We start from the raw sequence: 15,067 nt of genomic DNA, 5'->3' as shown, positions 1-15,067 counted from the left end.
ATCAGCAAGGTAGGCATGGGCCTTGGGCCACTAAGCAAGAGGTAGAGGTCACCACAGGAGAACTATTCTGGCTGACCCTTCCTCTTGTTTACTCCCTGGACAGGCCTAAGAGATCTAGATTCCTCTGGGATGAAGGTAAAGGAATCAAGAGGCAGTGGCCCCCAGAGGGAAGCCCTCCCAAAAGGAGCTGGCTGCAGAGACACAATTGTCTTGCAGTGCTCCCTGTCTTTTTCCTGTCACCAGGAGTCAATAAGTCACAGATCCTCCCATAATCCTTCCCAAATTCCCACCATTGTAGCACTGAGGATCCGGAATTGAAACACTGCATGTGTCTCCCCCAGTGATCAGGAGCTCCAGAAGGTGGTTACTGTCCTCTTTCACAGCTTGGCAGCTGACACAAAGGAAACACTGAATATTGTAAACTGCATGGATGGTTGCACCATGGGTTGGATGCTTAGGTGGTGTATTGTTTCCTACAGCTGCTGTTGAGAGGTTACCGCAAACTTGGCCTGGGAGTGTAGTTCAGTGGTAGAGTGCTTGACTAGCACGTGGGAGGCACTGGGTTCGATCCTCAGCACCACGTAAAAATAAATGAACAAAATAAAGGCATGCTGTCCATCTACAACTATAAAAAAAAAAAAAAAAATTACCACAAATTTAGTGGCTTGAACAACACAAATTTATTCTGAAAGGGGTCTCCTTGGGCTAAGATCCCAGTGTTGGCAGGGCTGCATTCTGGAGGCTGTAAGGCAGCATCCACTTCCCTGTCTTTCCAGGTCCTAGGGGCTTCTCATTTTCCTTGTCTTGTGACCCCCACTTCCTCCTTTTTCAGAGTTAGTCATGTCTGGCCAAATCCTCACACTGCCGTCTCTCTGGCTCTCTCTTCTGATTCCCTCTCCTCTTGAGAACCCTTGTGATTACATTGGGTCCACTCAGATAACTCAAGATAATCTCCTTATTTAACTGCAGATAATTAGCAACTTAAATTCCATCTGCTACCTTAATCCCCCTTGCCATGTCAAGTAATATAATCACAGATTCTGGGAATTAGGATGTAGATATTCTTTAGGAGCTATTGTTTTGCCTATCGCAGATAGATAGATAGTTGGTTGTTCAGATGTATGGATGGGTGGATGAATGGATGGATGGACGGACAGACAGATGGACAGTTGATAACTGAGTCCCCACAGTGGGGATGAATATCTTGAGAGAGAGAAGACCTTTTATTCTCATCTTCTACACCTCTCCTCTAGTAATGTAGTTAAAAAGCCCTAGACCAGGGGAGGGAACTTTGCCAGGCCCTGCACTTTTTTCCATTGTGTTTTATCTCCCCAACTGGCCCTGGCCTTCCCAGAGGTGGAGAACTCTCTCCCGCCTACCATCCTGGCGCTTCAAGATGTTTTTGACCCTTATCTGCTGATGAGTGACAGAATGATTGTGGGACATTTGATTGGGATGGAACATGAGACGGTAGGGGCAGAGATCTGGAGTTAGGAATACTAGGCAAATGTGATGGAATATGGACAAGAGGAGCTTAGCTCTCAGAACCCACTTACTTGGGTGGGATTTTTTTTCTGGAGGAAGAGAGGTCAATTAACTCTCTGTTTATCCCTTGTTTATTTGTTTAAATGTAACATGATTAATATGAAAGAACATCTGTAAGGGGCTATGCATAAAAGTATATATATAAATCCTTATAACTGTGTTGTTTAGTTTTACTTTGGGGCTTTGAACTAAATGTAGTTTCCTGTAATTTGCTTTCTTCATTGCTCGTTATGGCTTAGGATTCACCCATGTGGCTATAGGAGCTGCAGTTAATTTCTCAATTCTCCTGTCACTGGATATTTGTGCTGTTCCAACTTTATCCTTAGGAACAGTGCTGCTGAAAATGTCCCTGAGGTTGGGGGTGGGGGTTACTGCCTTCATTTTTATCACTGGTCTTGCTTCCATCCAGGCAGGTTCACACCCCCTTCTCTTCTCCCTGACCCCCTACACACAGCCACTCCCCAGGCCCACTGATGCCCCAGAATGAGGCTTCCATGACCTGAGTCAACCCTGGGTGGGGGTGTGGGAGACCAAGTGGGGGTTCAACTTCAGGGGACTTTTCAGGTCAGGATCCATACCCATGCATCCCACCTTGAGTCACTCCCATAAGCACATCTGATCTCCTAGGCCCTGTGTTCAGAAGAGGAAAAACAGAATCCAAAGTCAGACAGTGCTGGGTTCAGCACTGTCCAGCCATCACGTGTGAGTTGTACAACCTTGAGTAATTCAATTCCCCCTTCTGAGTCTCAGTTTCCTCCTGCATGAAGTGGGGATAGAAGGCCCAGCACGGCTCTCGCAGTGCAGAGTTGGGACTGCTAGGTGAAGACAGAAGAAGCTGATGGTGGGGCTGTCATTCTTTTCTCTACTCCTGCTTTGGCTGCTTCTTCTCCCCAGCCAGGCCCAAATGCTGCCAGGTGCTTTAGAGCCCCTTCTGAAACTGAGACACAGGGTGTAGAGGCTCCCATCCTCTCCCCTGCTGCAGGGCTGATTGATCCCACACTAGTATGGACCTACTGCCTCTGCGTGCCCATCTCTGCCATATGGCCCTGGACCTGCCTTCCAGGAACTTGTCCTCCTTCTCCCTGTTCTGTCCTGCCCTGGGATAAAAACCTGGGGGTGGCAGAGAGGGGAACACTGGTGGAGTCCATATAGTCATCTACTGTGCACCAGACCCCGGCCTCTAGCAGTTACCTTCCACCCCCAATGAAACTTGGAGCCGCGTGTCCCCTGACCACCTGGTCTCCAGGACCCCACATCCTGCCTGGTTTAGGGCCTCCCAACGTGACAGAGCCCCCACCCTACTCTAAAGGGTGGTCATAGGACAGGTCCCCTGGCAGGCACCCAGGGTAGGCACTGACAGGAGCCTGATACTCTTTCCAGATAGATGAGATGCCTTCCCCGGAATGGGGGTGGAGTCAAATGCTTGATTTTACAGTTGTACCCAGTATTTAGATGAGGCAGTTGGGCTCAGTGTCATACACAAGGAATAGGACAGGAGCCCAGATGTGACGACTTTGCCTGATGTCTGATAGGCCTGTATTCGAGGGCCCTGGGCAGGAGGGAATGCAGGGGTCTGGGCTCGCTGCCTGGAGTGTGTGCCCAGACTACTGGAAGGAGCCCTCTGCCGTAACCCAGCAAGGCTGGTCACCCTCGGTGATGTAGGCCTCCCCCAGACCTGTTCTAGAAGCATGGTCCCCAGGGAGCAGCCTGGAGCCTGGTGCGATGGGCCATTCTCCCTTTTACAAATTGCACCCTTCCCACTTGCCAACACTCATTCTTCTCCATTTCCTCTCAGGGAACCCCGCTCCTGGCTGCTGCCACATTCCCTCCGGCGCCCCCGCACCCCCAAGCCCCTCCTCTGCGCCAGGGTGGGAGTGCAGTAATTCAAGTTATTTTTAGCCAAGCTGAATCCTCCAGGAGATTCAAGTCAAGGGGAAGCCGCCCCCGCGCCTCCAGGAGCTGCTTGCGGGAAAATGATCGATTAAAACCAGTGCTGCAGGGGCTCCGTGCCAGGCAGGCAGCAGGCACTGAGGCAGGCAGAGCCTGGACTGCGGCCTTTCAGTAGATGACTGGCTCCAGGTGATGGTGTGCATTGTTAGGAGAGGTGGGAGTCCCCATAGGCCCCTCACTGCCCCCTCTTAGCAGCTGCTCCTAGCCTAACCTCATCTGGCCCTGCCCCAGGAAGCTCTGCCCATGGTGAGGAGGGCCATCCCCAAGCCATCCTCTGGCTGCCATCCCCACTCCAAGCAGCACACCATGAGAGTAGGCAACCCCTGCCCACCAAGGGTGATCTGGCAGGCAGGAAAGGACCCTTTTCACCTGCCTGACCTTCTGTCTGATTCATACTTTGTCCCAGGAAAGCTGGGTAAGATGAGATGACCCGATCCCTCTGATGGCTAGTGTCAGGGCCTTAGGAGCTATTCAGAAACAAGGACCAGTGCAGCAAGCAACCATGGGAGCAGGAGGGTGGCCCAGGAATTAACCAGAGGACCGGGATGAGCAGGTGACTGAGCAGTGACCCTGGCCCCGTAGTTGCTTGTAATGAATGACTCCGGGGACCTCACCACAACCTGGCAAGTAGTCAGTCCCCTGATTGCCATTTTACGGATGAGGAAGCTAAGCCATGGAGGTTGAGTACCTGCTCAGGTTCACCCAGCTGTTAGGAGAAAAGCTGCTCTTGAGTCTTCAACAGGGGATGTTTGGTGAGAGGAAAACCAACTAATAATGAGAGTAGGGCAGATTGAAAAGGGAGGATTGGCCAGAGAGTATGAGAAAGCACACATGCGGGATGAAGGGCCTGCACCTCGCAGCACCCCTCACCTGTCACAGATGCTCCAGAACCTTCTACCAGAGGGTCATTCCTCAGAAAGACATCCCAAACTGTCATTGTTGTGAGAGTCTCAGGCAGTGTCCAAGCCCAGAAGGCTTCCAGCAGTGGCTTTAGCAGAAGAGAAAATGCTGGGTGACCATGAACAGATAGCTTTACCTTTCTGAGCCTCAGTTTCCTTATCTACAACAGGGGATTAACAAGGGAGGCTACTCCAAGGGTGGAGCAAGAACCAGAATAACCCTGCAAAGCTCCTGGCTCCAGCCCCAGCAGCAGTCCCATTTCCCACATCTGACCCCTGGACTTTGGAGTACATGCTGGGGAAGTGAGGGGCCCCACTGTGGCCAGGGTCCTTTGCCCTCCCCCACCTGCTGTGTCCTCCCCACCTCTGCCTGTCCTTACATGGGACCTGCCTCCTCCCCCAGAAGGGTTCCCAGGTCCCTCCTCCAACTCCTAGAGTCTCTGGCATGGCTTGGAGGGAGCCCTTTCTCTTCTGCCTCTCAGCTACGTGCCTGCAGCTTCCACTCACAGGCTCTGCACACAGTGGATTCTCCAAGTGATCAGGGCAGCATCAGGCCCAGCAGACACAAGAAGTTTGGGGCTTGGGGCCTCACAGGGACAGCCCCAGATCTGCCAGGCAGAATCCTTTGTGTCTAGTACACCATGGGACTCCCCAGCTGTGTGACTGATGCCATTTTTCATGGGGGATAGGAAGGAGGGTAAGGGAAAATCTAGCAGGCCCCGGAGAGTTGGTTAAGTGACACACAGCTAGGAGAGGGCATGCTTGTTAGGATCCATTGCCTATGGCCACAAGGCCTTTTGTCAGGGACACTTGATGAGAAACAGGTATTTGCCCACCTTGTCCCCCCCACCTCCTTCTCTGTGTCCTTTGTGCCTCCTTGACCAGGGCTGGGTTTTTGTCTCCCTTGCTCAGCCCCTGATGTGCTGGGATCTAAAGGAGGGAGGCAGGCACCTCTCTGAATAGAAGCAGGTAAGGGCAGGACAAGAGCTTTCCTGGTACCCCTGGGGGAAACACCAGCAGCCCTGCACATGTGTAGTTGGGCTGCAGCCCTCCTTTGGCACTCATTGCCTATGTTCCCTGCCTGACTGCCACATTGTCCCTGTGTGCTCTTGAGTTTGATTCTTCTCCTCCCTGATCTCAGTTTCCCCACCCATAAGCTTGGAGAGGGGTACTAGGTATCTTTAGGCCACACCCTACCCTGGTTTCTAAACTCTGCCTAGCCAAGGGGATGAGGCATGGGGCTGATATTCTGGGTCACAGTCTCAGGTCCCTGGGAGGAGTGGAGCTGGGGGAGGGGAGGGGCTACAGACTGGGAGAGTTGGTACTTGAAATCTTTGGGATATGATAGTCCCCTTGTTCATTCAGAGGAATTCTCTGAAAGGTCACTTTATCCTACCCTCTCTCCCCCTTAAAGAGCCCTCCAACTGATCCCCAGGAAGGGGAGGTCCTGGGGTGTAGTCAGGGCATTAACCCCAGGGCTGCTTGATAAGCAGAGTCCTCTGCCCTCCACCCCTGAAGCCTCTACTTAACCCTGGGCTGGGAGGGGGGTGGTGCAGGCTAAAGGGGCATCCAGACAGGAAGGGGTTAAAAGAGAAAGGGGAGCTGGAAGGGGGCTGCTGTTGTCAAGGCAACACCATGCTGGGGCCTACAGAGGCGGCTGTGGAGGGAGATGAGAGGGGTGTCCCTTGCAGCCCTCAGCTTCATTCTTCCTGTTCAGATTCTCTTTGTTAAAAGGAGTCTTCTTTGCCTCCTTTTGTCGCTGAGGTTGGGAGTAGGGGTTCCTTTCTGCCCTATTCAGCATTCCCATGCACCCACCTGCTCCACCCTTTCCCTCCCACCCTTTCTGGCAGCTCAGTTCCCTGCTGCTGAGCTTTGCCTTCATTCACACCTGCCAGCCTCTGCCCACCTGAGGCCAGCAGACCCCAGCCCAATCCTGAATTGTCCAGAGACTGCCCTCCACCCAGGAACATTCCCACCTCCTTTCTAGGCTTGCTCAGGGTAGGCTGGTGGGTCTAAGTAGAGGGAGGGCCTCATAGAGAAGCCTACACTCTAGGCCTCTGTGGCCCACAGAGGCCAGGGATTTCTGTGTCACCTGGAGGTAACTGTCACAAGGCTTCCTGTATGATCTCACCAGGTCCAAATCATTACATGTGGGACTTTGTCTTCCCCACCTGCAAAGCAGGGTGCTAAAAAACCCACTAGGGTCCCCGGGCTTCTATGTGGCCTTAAGAGCAGACCAGCAGCCACTAGAACACACACAGCCAGTATCTTGGAGGCTTTCTGCCTGCTCAATTTTGGGTGCAACTCTTCCCTCCTCTGCAACAGGTGAGCAAACTGAGGCTCACACAGGAGTCCACTCTCTTGGTGAGTGGCAGTCAGAATTTAAACCCCAATGCATATGATGCTGAAGCCTGTCCCTTGAATCTCTAAGGGCGAGGCTTTGGGTTATCTCCAAAGTGGGCCAGGAGGGGTCCTGTTCAGGGGTGCCCACAGACTCCCTTTTTCCTCCTCAAACCTTCTTAGAGGAATGCAACTCACCACCCCCACCAGGAATTTGGAGCCTGGGGAGACCTGACCTACCCGAGAGAACCCGCCCAGAATGGGCAGCCAGCGGCTGGATCTGGTGGTGGTGGTGGGTGGTATTGGTGAATGGCGAGAAATGGCTTTGAGTTGCCTGGAGGCTGGAAGGGTTTCTCCAGGGAGGGAGTGGAGCTGGTGCCTGCCGCAGTGGGACTCCATTCACGGTTCCACGCTGCCCCCTTGCGGACTTCAGGTTCATACTCCTGGTTCAGGATACTGCAAAATCCCTGGGCCAGCTGCCTTGCAGAGGAAAAAATCAGTGTCCCCAGGCTGAGGGGTCTTTTCAATGACCTGAGCAAGGGGTTGCGCCCCTCTCTCTCTCTCTCTCTCTCTTTCTCTCTCTGTTTCTCTCTCTCTCTCTCTGTTTCTCTCTCTCTCTCTCTCTCTCTCTCTCTCTCTCTCTCTCTCTCTCACAGACCTCATGCTGGGTATCCAACCCAGGGCCCTCCTCAGGCTTGGTGAGCACTGTCTGGCATTGCATGCTGCCTACTGTACCTTTCCTTCTCCCAGGAATTTTAAAACCCAGATTCTCACCAGATGTGGTGATGCATGCTTGTGATCTCATCTACTCAGGAGGCTGGGACAGGAGAATCGCAAGTTCAAGGTCAGTATGGACAATTTATCAAGACCTAGTCTCAAAATTTAAAAAAACAATAATAATTTTAAAAGGGGGGGCATAGCTCAGTAGTACTGAGAAAAAGCAGTTGTATTTTTCATTGCTTCATTCCATATTTCAGCTCCCAGACCAGTTATTTAACTGTTGCTTGCACATCCCTTGTGTCAGGGAGCCCACTACCGCTGGGAGCAGACCATGGTTTGGAAGGGATGCTGATTACAGAAATGACCCTCTCCATGCAGTTATCATTTGCCTCTCTCAGTCACAACACTTCCCTGTGGACACAGAGAGTGAGGTGGAACTTCAATATGAGGCCATTCACATGCTCAGGAGACACCCCAATCCATCTACCCTGCTAGTCCTTTCTCCTGTCACTCTGATTACCATTCATAGTTCCTCCATCTGAACACGCTGGTAGTCCCTATCTCTTATAATTTCAGAGACCAAGGGGATCAACACCCCTGAGAACTGTCACTTTCTTCCACCCTGGTTCTCCCTTATTCTTCCTTGGATCTGTCCTCAGTTTTAGTATCTGTTTACTGCTGACTTACTTTCCCTAAACCCTGAGGTCCTGTGGGGAAGAAGCATAGATGATTGAGCACCTAATATGTACTCAGCACAGAGCCTGGTTCTTTAATCGAATTATCCAGTTTAACACTACCAGGCAATGCCTATTTTTATCTTCATGTTACACTGAGAACTGAGGCTTAGGGAGCAGGGCTCTGGGTAAGGTACAAGAGCTGATTCTTATCTCCATGAAATCCCTGCAGGCCAGTCAACCTCTTGCCCTTGATTCTTTCATCTGCTTGGATTTGTGATATGTGCACATTTAATTCCTTAAATATTTATCAGGTCTGCACATACACCCAGGATTGTGAAAATTACTGCAAAAATAACCCCTGATGTCTCCAACCCTGTTACTTTGCTGAGTAGGTCCCACTGGACATACTTGGTCTGAGGATTGGGCTGAGGTTCTGGAGAAGGTCTACACAAAAGGCCCTTTGGCTGGGGTAGATCGCATGTACCCTGCTCAGGAAAGTTTACCTTGTCACCAAGGCCTCATACACATCTATCTCGCCCGTCTCTTTCTTTCTCTTTCCCTCTCTGTTTTGTGTTCAAGGCATTTTGTGTTCAGGGGCCTGGTTAACTGGTGCTCTGCTGAGTCCAGGTAGCATGCTTCTCAAGGCTGTGCTACTGAGGAAAGCAAGTGGGACCAGGCTTCCATGTGCACTGGAGAGAGGGTAATAGTTACTCTCTCAGGTCAGGTGGGAATGTGTCAGTCCTAGAGGGAGGGTTAAGTTCTTAAAGCACATTTTTTTGGTGTGTGTGTGCCAGAGACTTCTTGGGGCATCTGGTGATGCTTATTGACTTCTCCTCAGAATAATATTTTCATTTTATTTATTTGTTTTTTTGTGTGGTGGTGGGGATCAAATCCAGGGCCTTACAGGTGGTAGGCAAGTACTTTACCACTGAGATACACTCCAACCCCCAGAATAATGTTTTTGTTGTTGTTGTTATTTGGTCTTGAGGTTTATGTTGTTGTTTTGTTTGTTTTTGCGGTGCTGAGGATTGAATCCAGAGCCTCACTCGAGCTAAGCAAGTGCTCTACCACTGTTCTATAACCCTGGAATAATGTTTTTAAATGTAAAATAGGACTGGGTTCAATCCCCAGTACTACACACACACACACAAACAAAAGAGCAAAATATAATAGAATTACAAAGGGTTTTCATGGATGAGTAGGAAAACAAGTCCACAAATTATTATTTTTTTATTTTTTAAATCTTGTTATTTTTTGGTACTAGGGATTGAACCCAGGGATGCTTTACCACTGAGCCACATCCCCAATCCTTTTTATTTTATTTTTTTATTTTGAGACAGGGTCTCTCTAAGTTGCTTAAGACCTTGCTAAGTTGCTAAGTTTGGCTTTGGACTTGTAATCCTCCTGCCTCAACCTCCCAAATCATTGGATTACAGGTGTGTGACACCATGCCTGGCCACAAATTATGGCTGAATACATAAAATTAGGTTATAGAAGAGTTCACATTAAGAAAAGAGAGGGAGGAGAGAAGGGAGAAAGAAAGAAGAGAAAAAGTGTGTTGATGTATGGGTCCCAGTTCTGTGATTGTAAGGAGATACGGAGCGTCATGGTTAATGTCGTTGGACATACTGTTAAAGTATATATTACTTAACTAAGGCTAAAGTCATAGGATGATTTGCTTTAAAATACTTGAACAAAAAAGTGAGGAAGGGGAAGTAAAATAAGCAGTTGAAGTGTTTCCAATTGTTGGGAAAAAAGCGGGGGGGAGGGGGAAGAATGAAGAAAACAAACAAAAAACTATCCCTAGAAAGAAAACTATCCCTTTGCATATGATACCCTACCATCCATTCCATTTTGAAAAAGCATGGAAGTCAGTAGCTTCAGATAATGGTCCTCTTTGATCCCTGGACAGGCTTCCTCAAGTCACAGCCAAAGAAAGCTCCTCATTCTTGTCACTGCCTCTCCCTTGCCTAGCAGCTGGGATTTCACCCTGGGCCTATCCCAATGGCAACCTCAATGGTATTGCATGGCCATTGATTATCTTTGAATCTTCCTTCTCCATAAATGAGGCTTTTTGCTCTTGTTAATTCTTTCACTGTCATAACAGCCTGGAAAAACTGGGTCCTGAGTGGGTGTCTCTGCTCACTTTTTAGGAACTGTTCGAAGGAGATTTGGCAGGGTAACCTGGTTCCTTTAAAGTTGTCACAACCTCTTCTGCCAACCTCTACCATACTTGCTTGCTTCTCTTTCTCAAGTATGAAGAAGTCAGACCCGTCCTAACCTCTGACCTTACTTCTCCCACTCCTTGGGTTAAGCCCCAAATTTCCCATCTGGCATCTTGGTTCCCCCACCACCTGAAGTCCCTACCTTTGCCCACCAGGTCCTCCACCTGTGCCCAGCACTCTGAAGGGAATTTGCTCCTTCAAAGACACCTTCCTCTCTGGCTTCAACGGTTTCTTTCTTGGCACTAGGTCATCCATCAGCAAATTTTTACTTTTTTTTTTGGCAGGGGGTGGGTACCAGGGATTGAACTCAGGAGCACTAGACCACTGAGCTACATTCCCAGCTCTATTTTGTATTTTATTTAGAGACAGACAGGGTCTCACTGAGTTGCTTAGTGCCTCCCGTTGCTGAGGCTGGCTTTGAACTCCTGGTCCTCTTGTCTCAGTCTCCCAAGCCACTGGGATTACAGGCACGAGCCTCCTCATCGGGCTAGCAAATGCTTTTCACTTTCCCTACTCATGCCTCGTAGAGTTTTCTCTCCCTTCTTTGGAAAGCATCAGGAAGGATCCCTTTGCATGTCCTGCCTCTAAGACCTCCTTTCCCCTTATTCCCTAAAATTTTGCAACATGCTTCCATCACTCTGTGAACCTGCCTTGCCAAAGAGTGTTCATTTGGCAGATGTTTATGTCAAGTGCAGTTAGCAGTGGGAAAACGGAAGCGAAAAAAGCCAGTCCCAAACTCAAGGCACTGTAACAATGAACACATACTCATATAAATAAACACGTAATTAGAGCCGGGGAAGTTCTATGAAGGAAGTAAATAGAATGAGAGAACACAGAGTAACTGGGGAGAAGGGACAGTGGGTCTTTATTTCAAATAGGTTAATCCAGGGAGGCCTCTACAAGAAAGAGTATACCATCCGAAGAACAGGGAGGACAGGTCAAGTAAAGGTGGGGGGGATGCAGTGCAAAGACTGATACAGCAACAAGCATTTGTAGTTAGCAGGAAAAAAGAAGGTCAGGGGGTTTGGAGATAAGTCAATGACGAGGAGAGTTTGCCAGGGTCACAAGGATTGTCCTTGGACTTTTAAGTGACAGGATCTGGTATGTCTTTTTAAAAAGGCCTTCAGCGTCCCAGGCTGTGAGGTGAATGAACTGTAGCGGGTGGGGAGAGTCATAGAGGGCAACCGAGCTGTTGGGCAGCAATGTTTACTCAACTTGGATGTCATCTCACATTTAATGCATATGAAAAGAAACATCTGGATCATCACCCCCTCCAAAACAAAATGACAAAAGGATCACCGTTCACCCAACGTTTAAGCCCAAGTCTTTGGTTCCGTGCCTCTTTTCTCTCCCTCAGGCAGCCATCACCTTCCCCTGGTGTTTAGGACAAGACTCTTCCTCACAACTCTTCCTCCTCCCCTCTGTCTGCCACAGTGCATTTTCCACGCAGGGACCAGGCGTGCTTTTTTTTTTTTTTTTTTTTTTTAAAAAGAACACAGATCTCCTGTCACTCCCCAACATCCATCTCCTTGGGATCTTTAAGGAGACCAACCGCCATGAGCCAGGTCTTGGAGGAACTGAAGGCAAAGGAAGAGGGGTGGAGGCCGAGGAAAGGAGGCGGGGCCAGACTCGTGGCACCGCCTCTCCATCTAGCTCGCGCCCTTCCGGGCCTCGGAACTTTTTTTCCTCCCTCGATGCTGAGGGGAACCTCTTCAAGAATTGCCTTCCGTTGTCGTCGGACCTATTCCCCGGCCTGCACTGAGACCTTTCTCTTCCTCTTCCGGTCTCAACCGCTCTGGGAGCAGCGGCTTACGGTGTGTTGGCTGCGCGGCATCTGATGCCATCCGCGGCGTAAGGGCGGACGCAGGGCCCCGAGCTTGGTGTGCCCGCCGCTGGGAAGCCAGGGGGATCGGCCGTGTGGCTGTGGAGGGTGGAAACTGTAGGGCGGGGGCGGTGCTCAGGAGTTGGATGGCAGAGGGAAGATCTGGGATTCGGTTGGGGAGCGCAGCGTTTTGAGTCGGGGGGAGTTGCCTTCAAGGTACCATTACTTGGGTTTGATAGGCAGAACTGGCTTTGGGTCACGCTCGTGAGTCCATACTGGTGGAAATCGCAAATCCAGTGCATCTGTACTGCAGCCTCAATTCTAGCCTCATGGTCCGTCAGGTCAGGGCAGCAGAGTTGGCGCAGCCTGAAGAGCCCTCATCCTTAACGCTACTCTTTTCCCCTGTGTCCTTATAATCTTACATAACACTGGGATTCATTGTTACATATTCGCACATGCACACGATATAATAATATAGTTTGGTCAGTATCAATCCTCCTTAATTCTGCTCTTGTCCTGTAGGTGCAGACATGGCCAAATCCAAGAACCACACCACGCACAACCAATGTAAGTTTCTTGACCCTGGCTTTCTGCCCCATAGCCTGGCAAAGATTGGTTTGGGTATATTAGAGCATAGAGGGGATACATTACCATGGTGAGCTGGAGCTGATTTTGTTTTTAGCCAGTGTTTCGAAGTTATACATTTAGGAGCCAGGTATCCACTTGAGAAACCCATACTACTTTGTATTCAGCGACAAGGAGTTTTTCAGTTCACAAGATCTGCTCTGGGAAACAATGGTTTTCCTAAGCCTGCCAGCTGGGATACTAGTTAGTGTTATTAGAGAAAATTTCTGGTCTAATTCCTTTCTTACCCACTTCCCGCTCCCCAGCCCGAAAATGGCACAGAAATGGAATCAAGAAACCCCGATCACAGAGATACGAATCTCTTAAGGGGGTAAGTATGTATGCTAAATAACATAAAAATGTCCCTTCCCAGCTCCAGGTGCATGTCCAGGGCCTTTTTGTGTAGTCCCCCCGCCCCCCCAAGTTCAGCCTCTGCCTGAGTGCTCTTGTTAACTGTCCCTTGAATTTCCTGCTTTGTTGACCCCACAATTCCTTTCTCTGTGTGTCAGACCTAAAAAAGTTTTCCTTGACCTTCCCCAGCCCTCCATGTAACCTACCTCCTGAGGGCCATTTCCCTTGCCAATCCAGAGCCCTTAGGGGAGCCAGTCCTGCCATAGTGGGTACCTTGCCATCCTTTTCCACATTGACTAGCTTTATGATCTTTATCTGAACAAGTACTAGGCTTAGGGGCAGTTTGACTTCCTATGTCAGGGGTTCTAGGGGAGACCTGAGCCTGTCCCTACTCTGTTCCTCCCCCATACTCTTGCTCTCTGATCTGTGGTGTGAATCTGTTGAAGTAGGCTTGGTATTGATACCTTCTTGTAAAGGGAAAGGGAATATCCTCTGAGGGGATTTCAGGGGCAAAAATTTTTTTTTTTTTTTTAAGCTGAACTCATGTAGGAAATGCATGCCTTACAACTTTGGCAGAGAGGTCAGCTTTTCTTTGTACAAATGCGTTCACATTTGACTGTTAGCTTTATTAGGCTCTGGATGTGTGACCTTGGAAATGTGACGTGCACACCATTAGCCAGGTGGAATATTTGCTCCTTGTGGGTGTGTGGTGGTTAAAGGATTGACTTTCCATATTTAAGGTTGACTTAATGCTGACTTTAGAATGCCAGGGACCCTTAGGGAAAGGGACACCAGGGCATGACTTGGGGACCCTTGTGTGTTGTCATCTATACCTTTCTTGCTTTCCAGGTAGACCCCAAGTTCCTGAGAAATATGCGTTTTGCCAAGAAGCACAACAAGAAGGGCCTGAAAAAGATGCAGGCAAACAATGCCAAGGCCATGAGTGCACGTGCTGAGGCTGTCAAAGCCCTGGTAAAGCCTAAGGAGGTTAAGCCCAAGATGCCAAAGGGTGCCAGCCGCAAACTTGATCGCCTTGCCTTGCTTGCCCATCCCAAGCATGGGAAGCGTGCTCGTGCCCACATGGCCAGGGAGCGCAGGCTCTGTCGGCCAAAGGCCAAAGCCCAAGCCAAGACCCAGGCTACAACTCCAGCTCCAGTATCAGCATCAGCTCCGGCTCCCGCCCCCAAGAGTGCCCAGGCCCCCAAGGGTGCCCAGGTCCCTGCAAAGGCTCCATAATAAAAACCTCTGTGAATGTGAGGACAGAAGGACTGGTGTGACCCCTGAGCCCCTATCTATGGGGACTGGTGTCCTCCTGTGCTGTTTGTATAAATAAATCCAGAGGCAGGATCCGTTAGCCTGTGTCTGTTGTCCAGAGGTTGGGTGGGGTTGCTGCCTTCTTTGGAATGGAAACAGACTTGAGCCTTCTGTGGATGGTGGTGTGTGGGTCAGTCAAGAATGGCCAGAGCTTCAGAGTAGCTAGGACACCTTGTTTGACAAATTGGGTAAGCTGCTAAAGAAAGGGAGAAATCTGGAAGGGGCCCTGTTGAGGAATTATGTACTTGAGCTGTTTTTTTAAAAAACATTTTTATGTATGGACAGGGTCCCGCTGAGTTATTTAATGCCTCAGTAAGGTGTTGAAGCTGGCTTTGAACTTGGAATCCTCCTGCGTCGGTCTCCTGAGCTGCTGGGATTACAGTTGTGTGCCACTGTGCCTGGTTACCTGCGGGGTCTTAAAATCCTCAGAGTAGTTAGTGGAATAAGTAGTGAAATAATGAGTATCTCCAGAGGTTTTCTATGAAGGCACCAGTTGGGTTAGGTGTGGTGCATAACTAATCTCAGCAACATGGGAGCCTGAGACCAGGAGGATTCCAAGTTCCAGACCAACCTCAGCAACTTAGTGTCATATGGACTTAA

General features: G+C 49.7%; 1 protein-coding gene across 1 annotated transcript; it reads left to right on the top strand.

The window, feature by feature from the left end:
• The first annotated feature begins 12,157 nt into the window (after window positions 1-12,157).
• Window positions 12,158-14,507, top strand: RPL29 (ribosomal protein L29). Its single transcript, XM_079155809.1, has 4 exons — window positions 12,158-12,295; window positions 12,701-12,745; window positions 13,069-13,133; window positions 14,003-14,507. Exons 2-4 carry the CDS (start codon window positions 12,709-12,711, stop codon window positions 14,387-14,389), a joined length of 489 nt encoding a protein of 162 aa, XP_079011935.1. The 5' UTR covers window positions 12,158-12,295; window positions 12,701-12,708; the 3' UTR covers window positions 14,390-14,507.
• Window positions 14,508-15,067: the final 560 nt, after the last annotated feature.

This window comes from Sciurus vulgaris, assembly GCF_902686455.1.
Source record: "Sciurus vulgaris genome assembly, chromosome: 10".
Classification (NCBI taxonomy): Eukaryota; Metazoa; Chordata; class Mammalia; order Rodentia; family Sciuridae; genus Sciurus; species Sciurus vulgaris.
Note: the sequence above shows the minus strand (reverse complement) of the source record. Positions and strands in the feature narration are given on the sequence as shown.

Bases quoted from the DNA above. Each gene is read 5' to 3' on its own strand.
- RPL29 (XM_079155809.1), top strand. From the start codon at position 12,709: ATGGCCAAATCCAAGAACCACACCACGCACAACCAAT. The intron at 12,746-13,068 runs GTAAGTTTCTTG...CCCGCTCCCCAG, and splicing joins CCACACCACGCACAACCAAT to CCCGAAAATGGCACAGAAAT. The intron at 13,134-14,002 runs GTAAGTATGTAT...CTTGCTTTCCAG, and splicing joins GATACGAATCTCTTAAGGGG to GTAGACCCCAAGTTCCTGAG.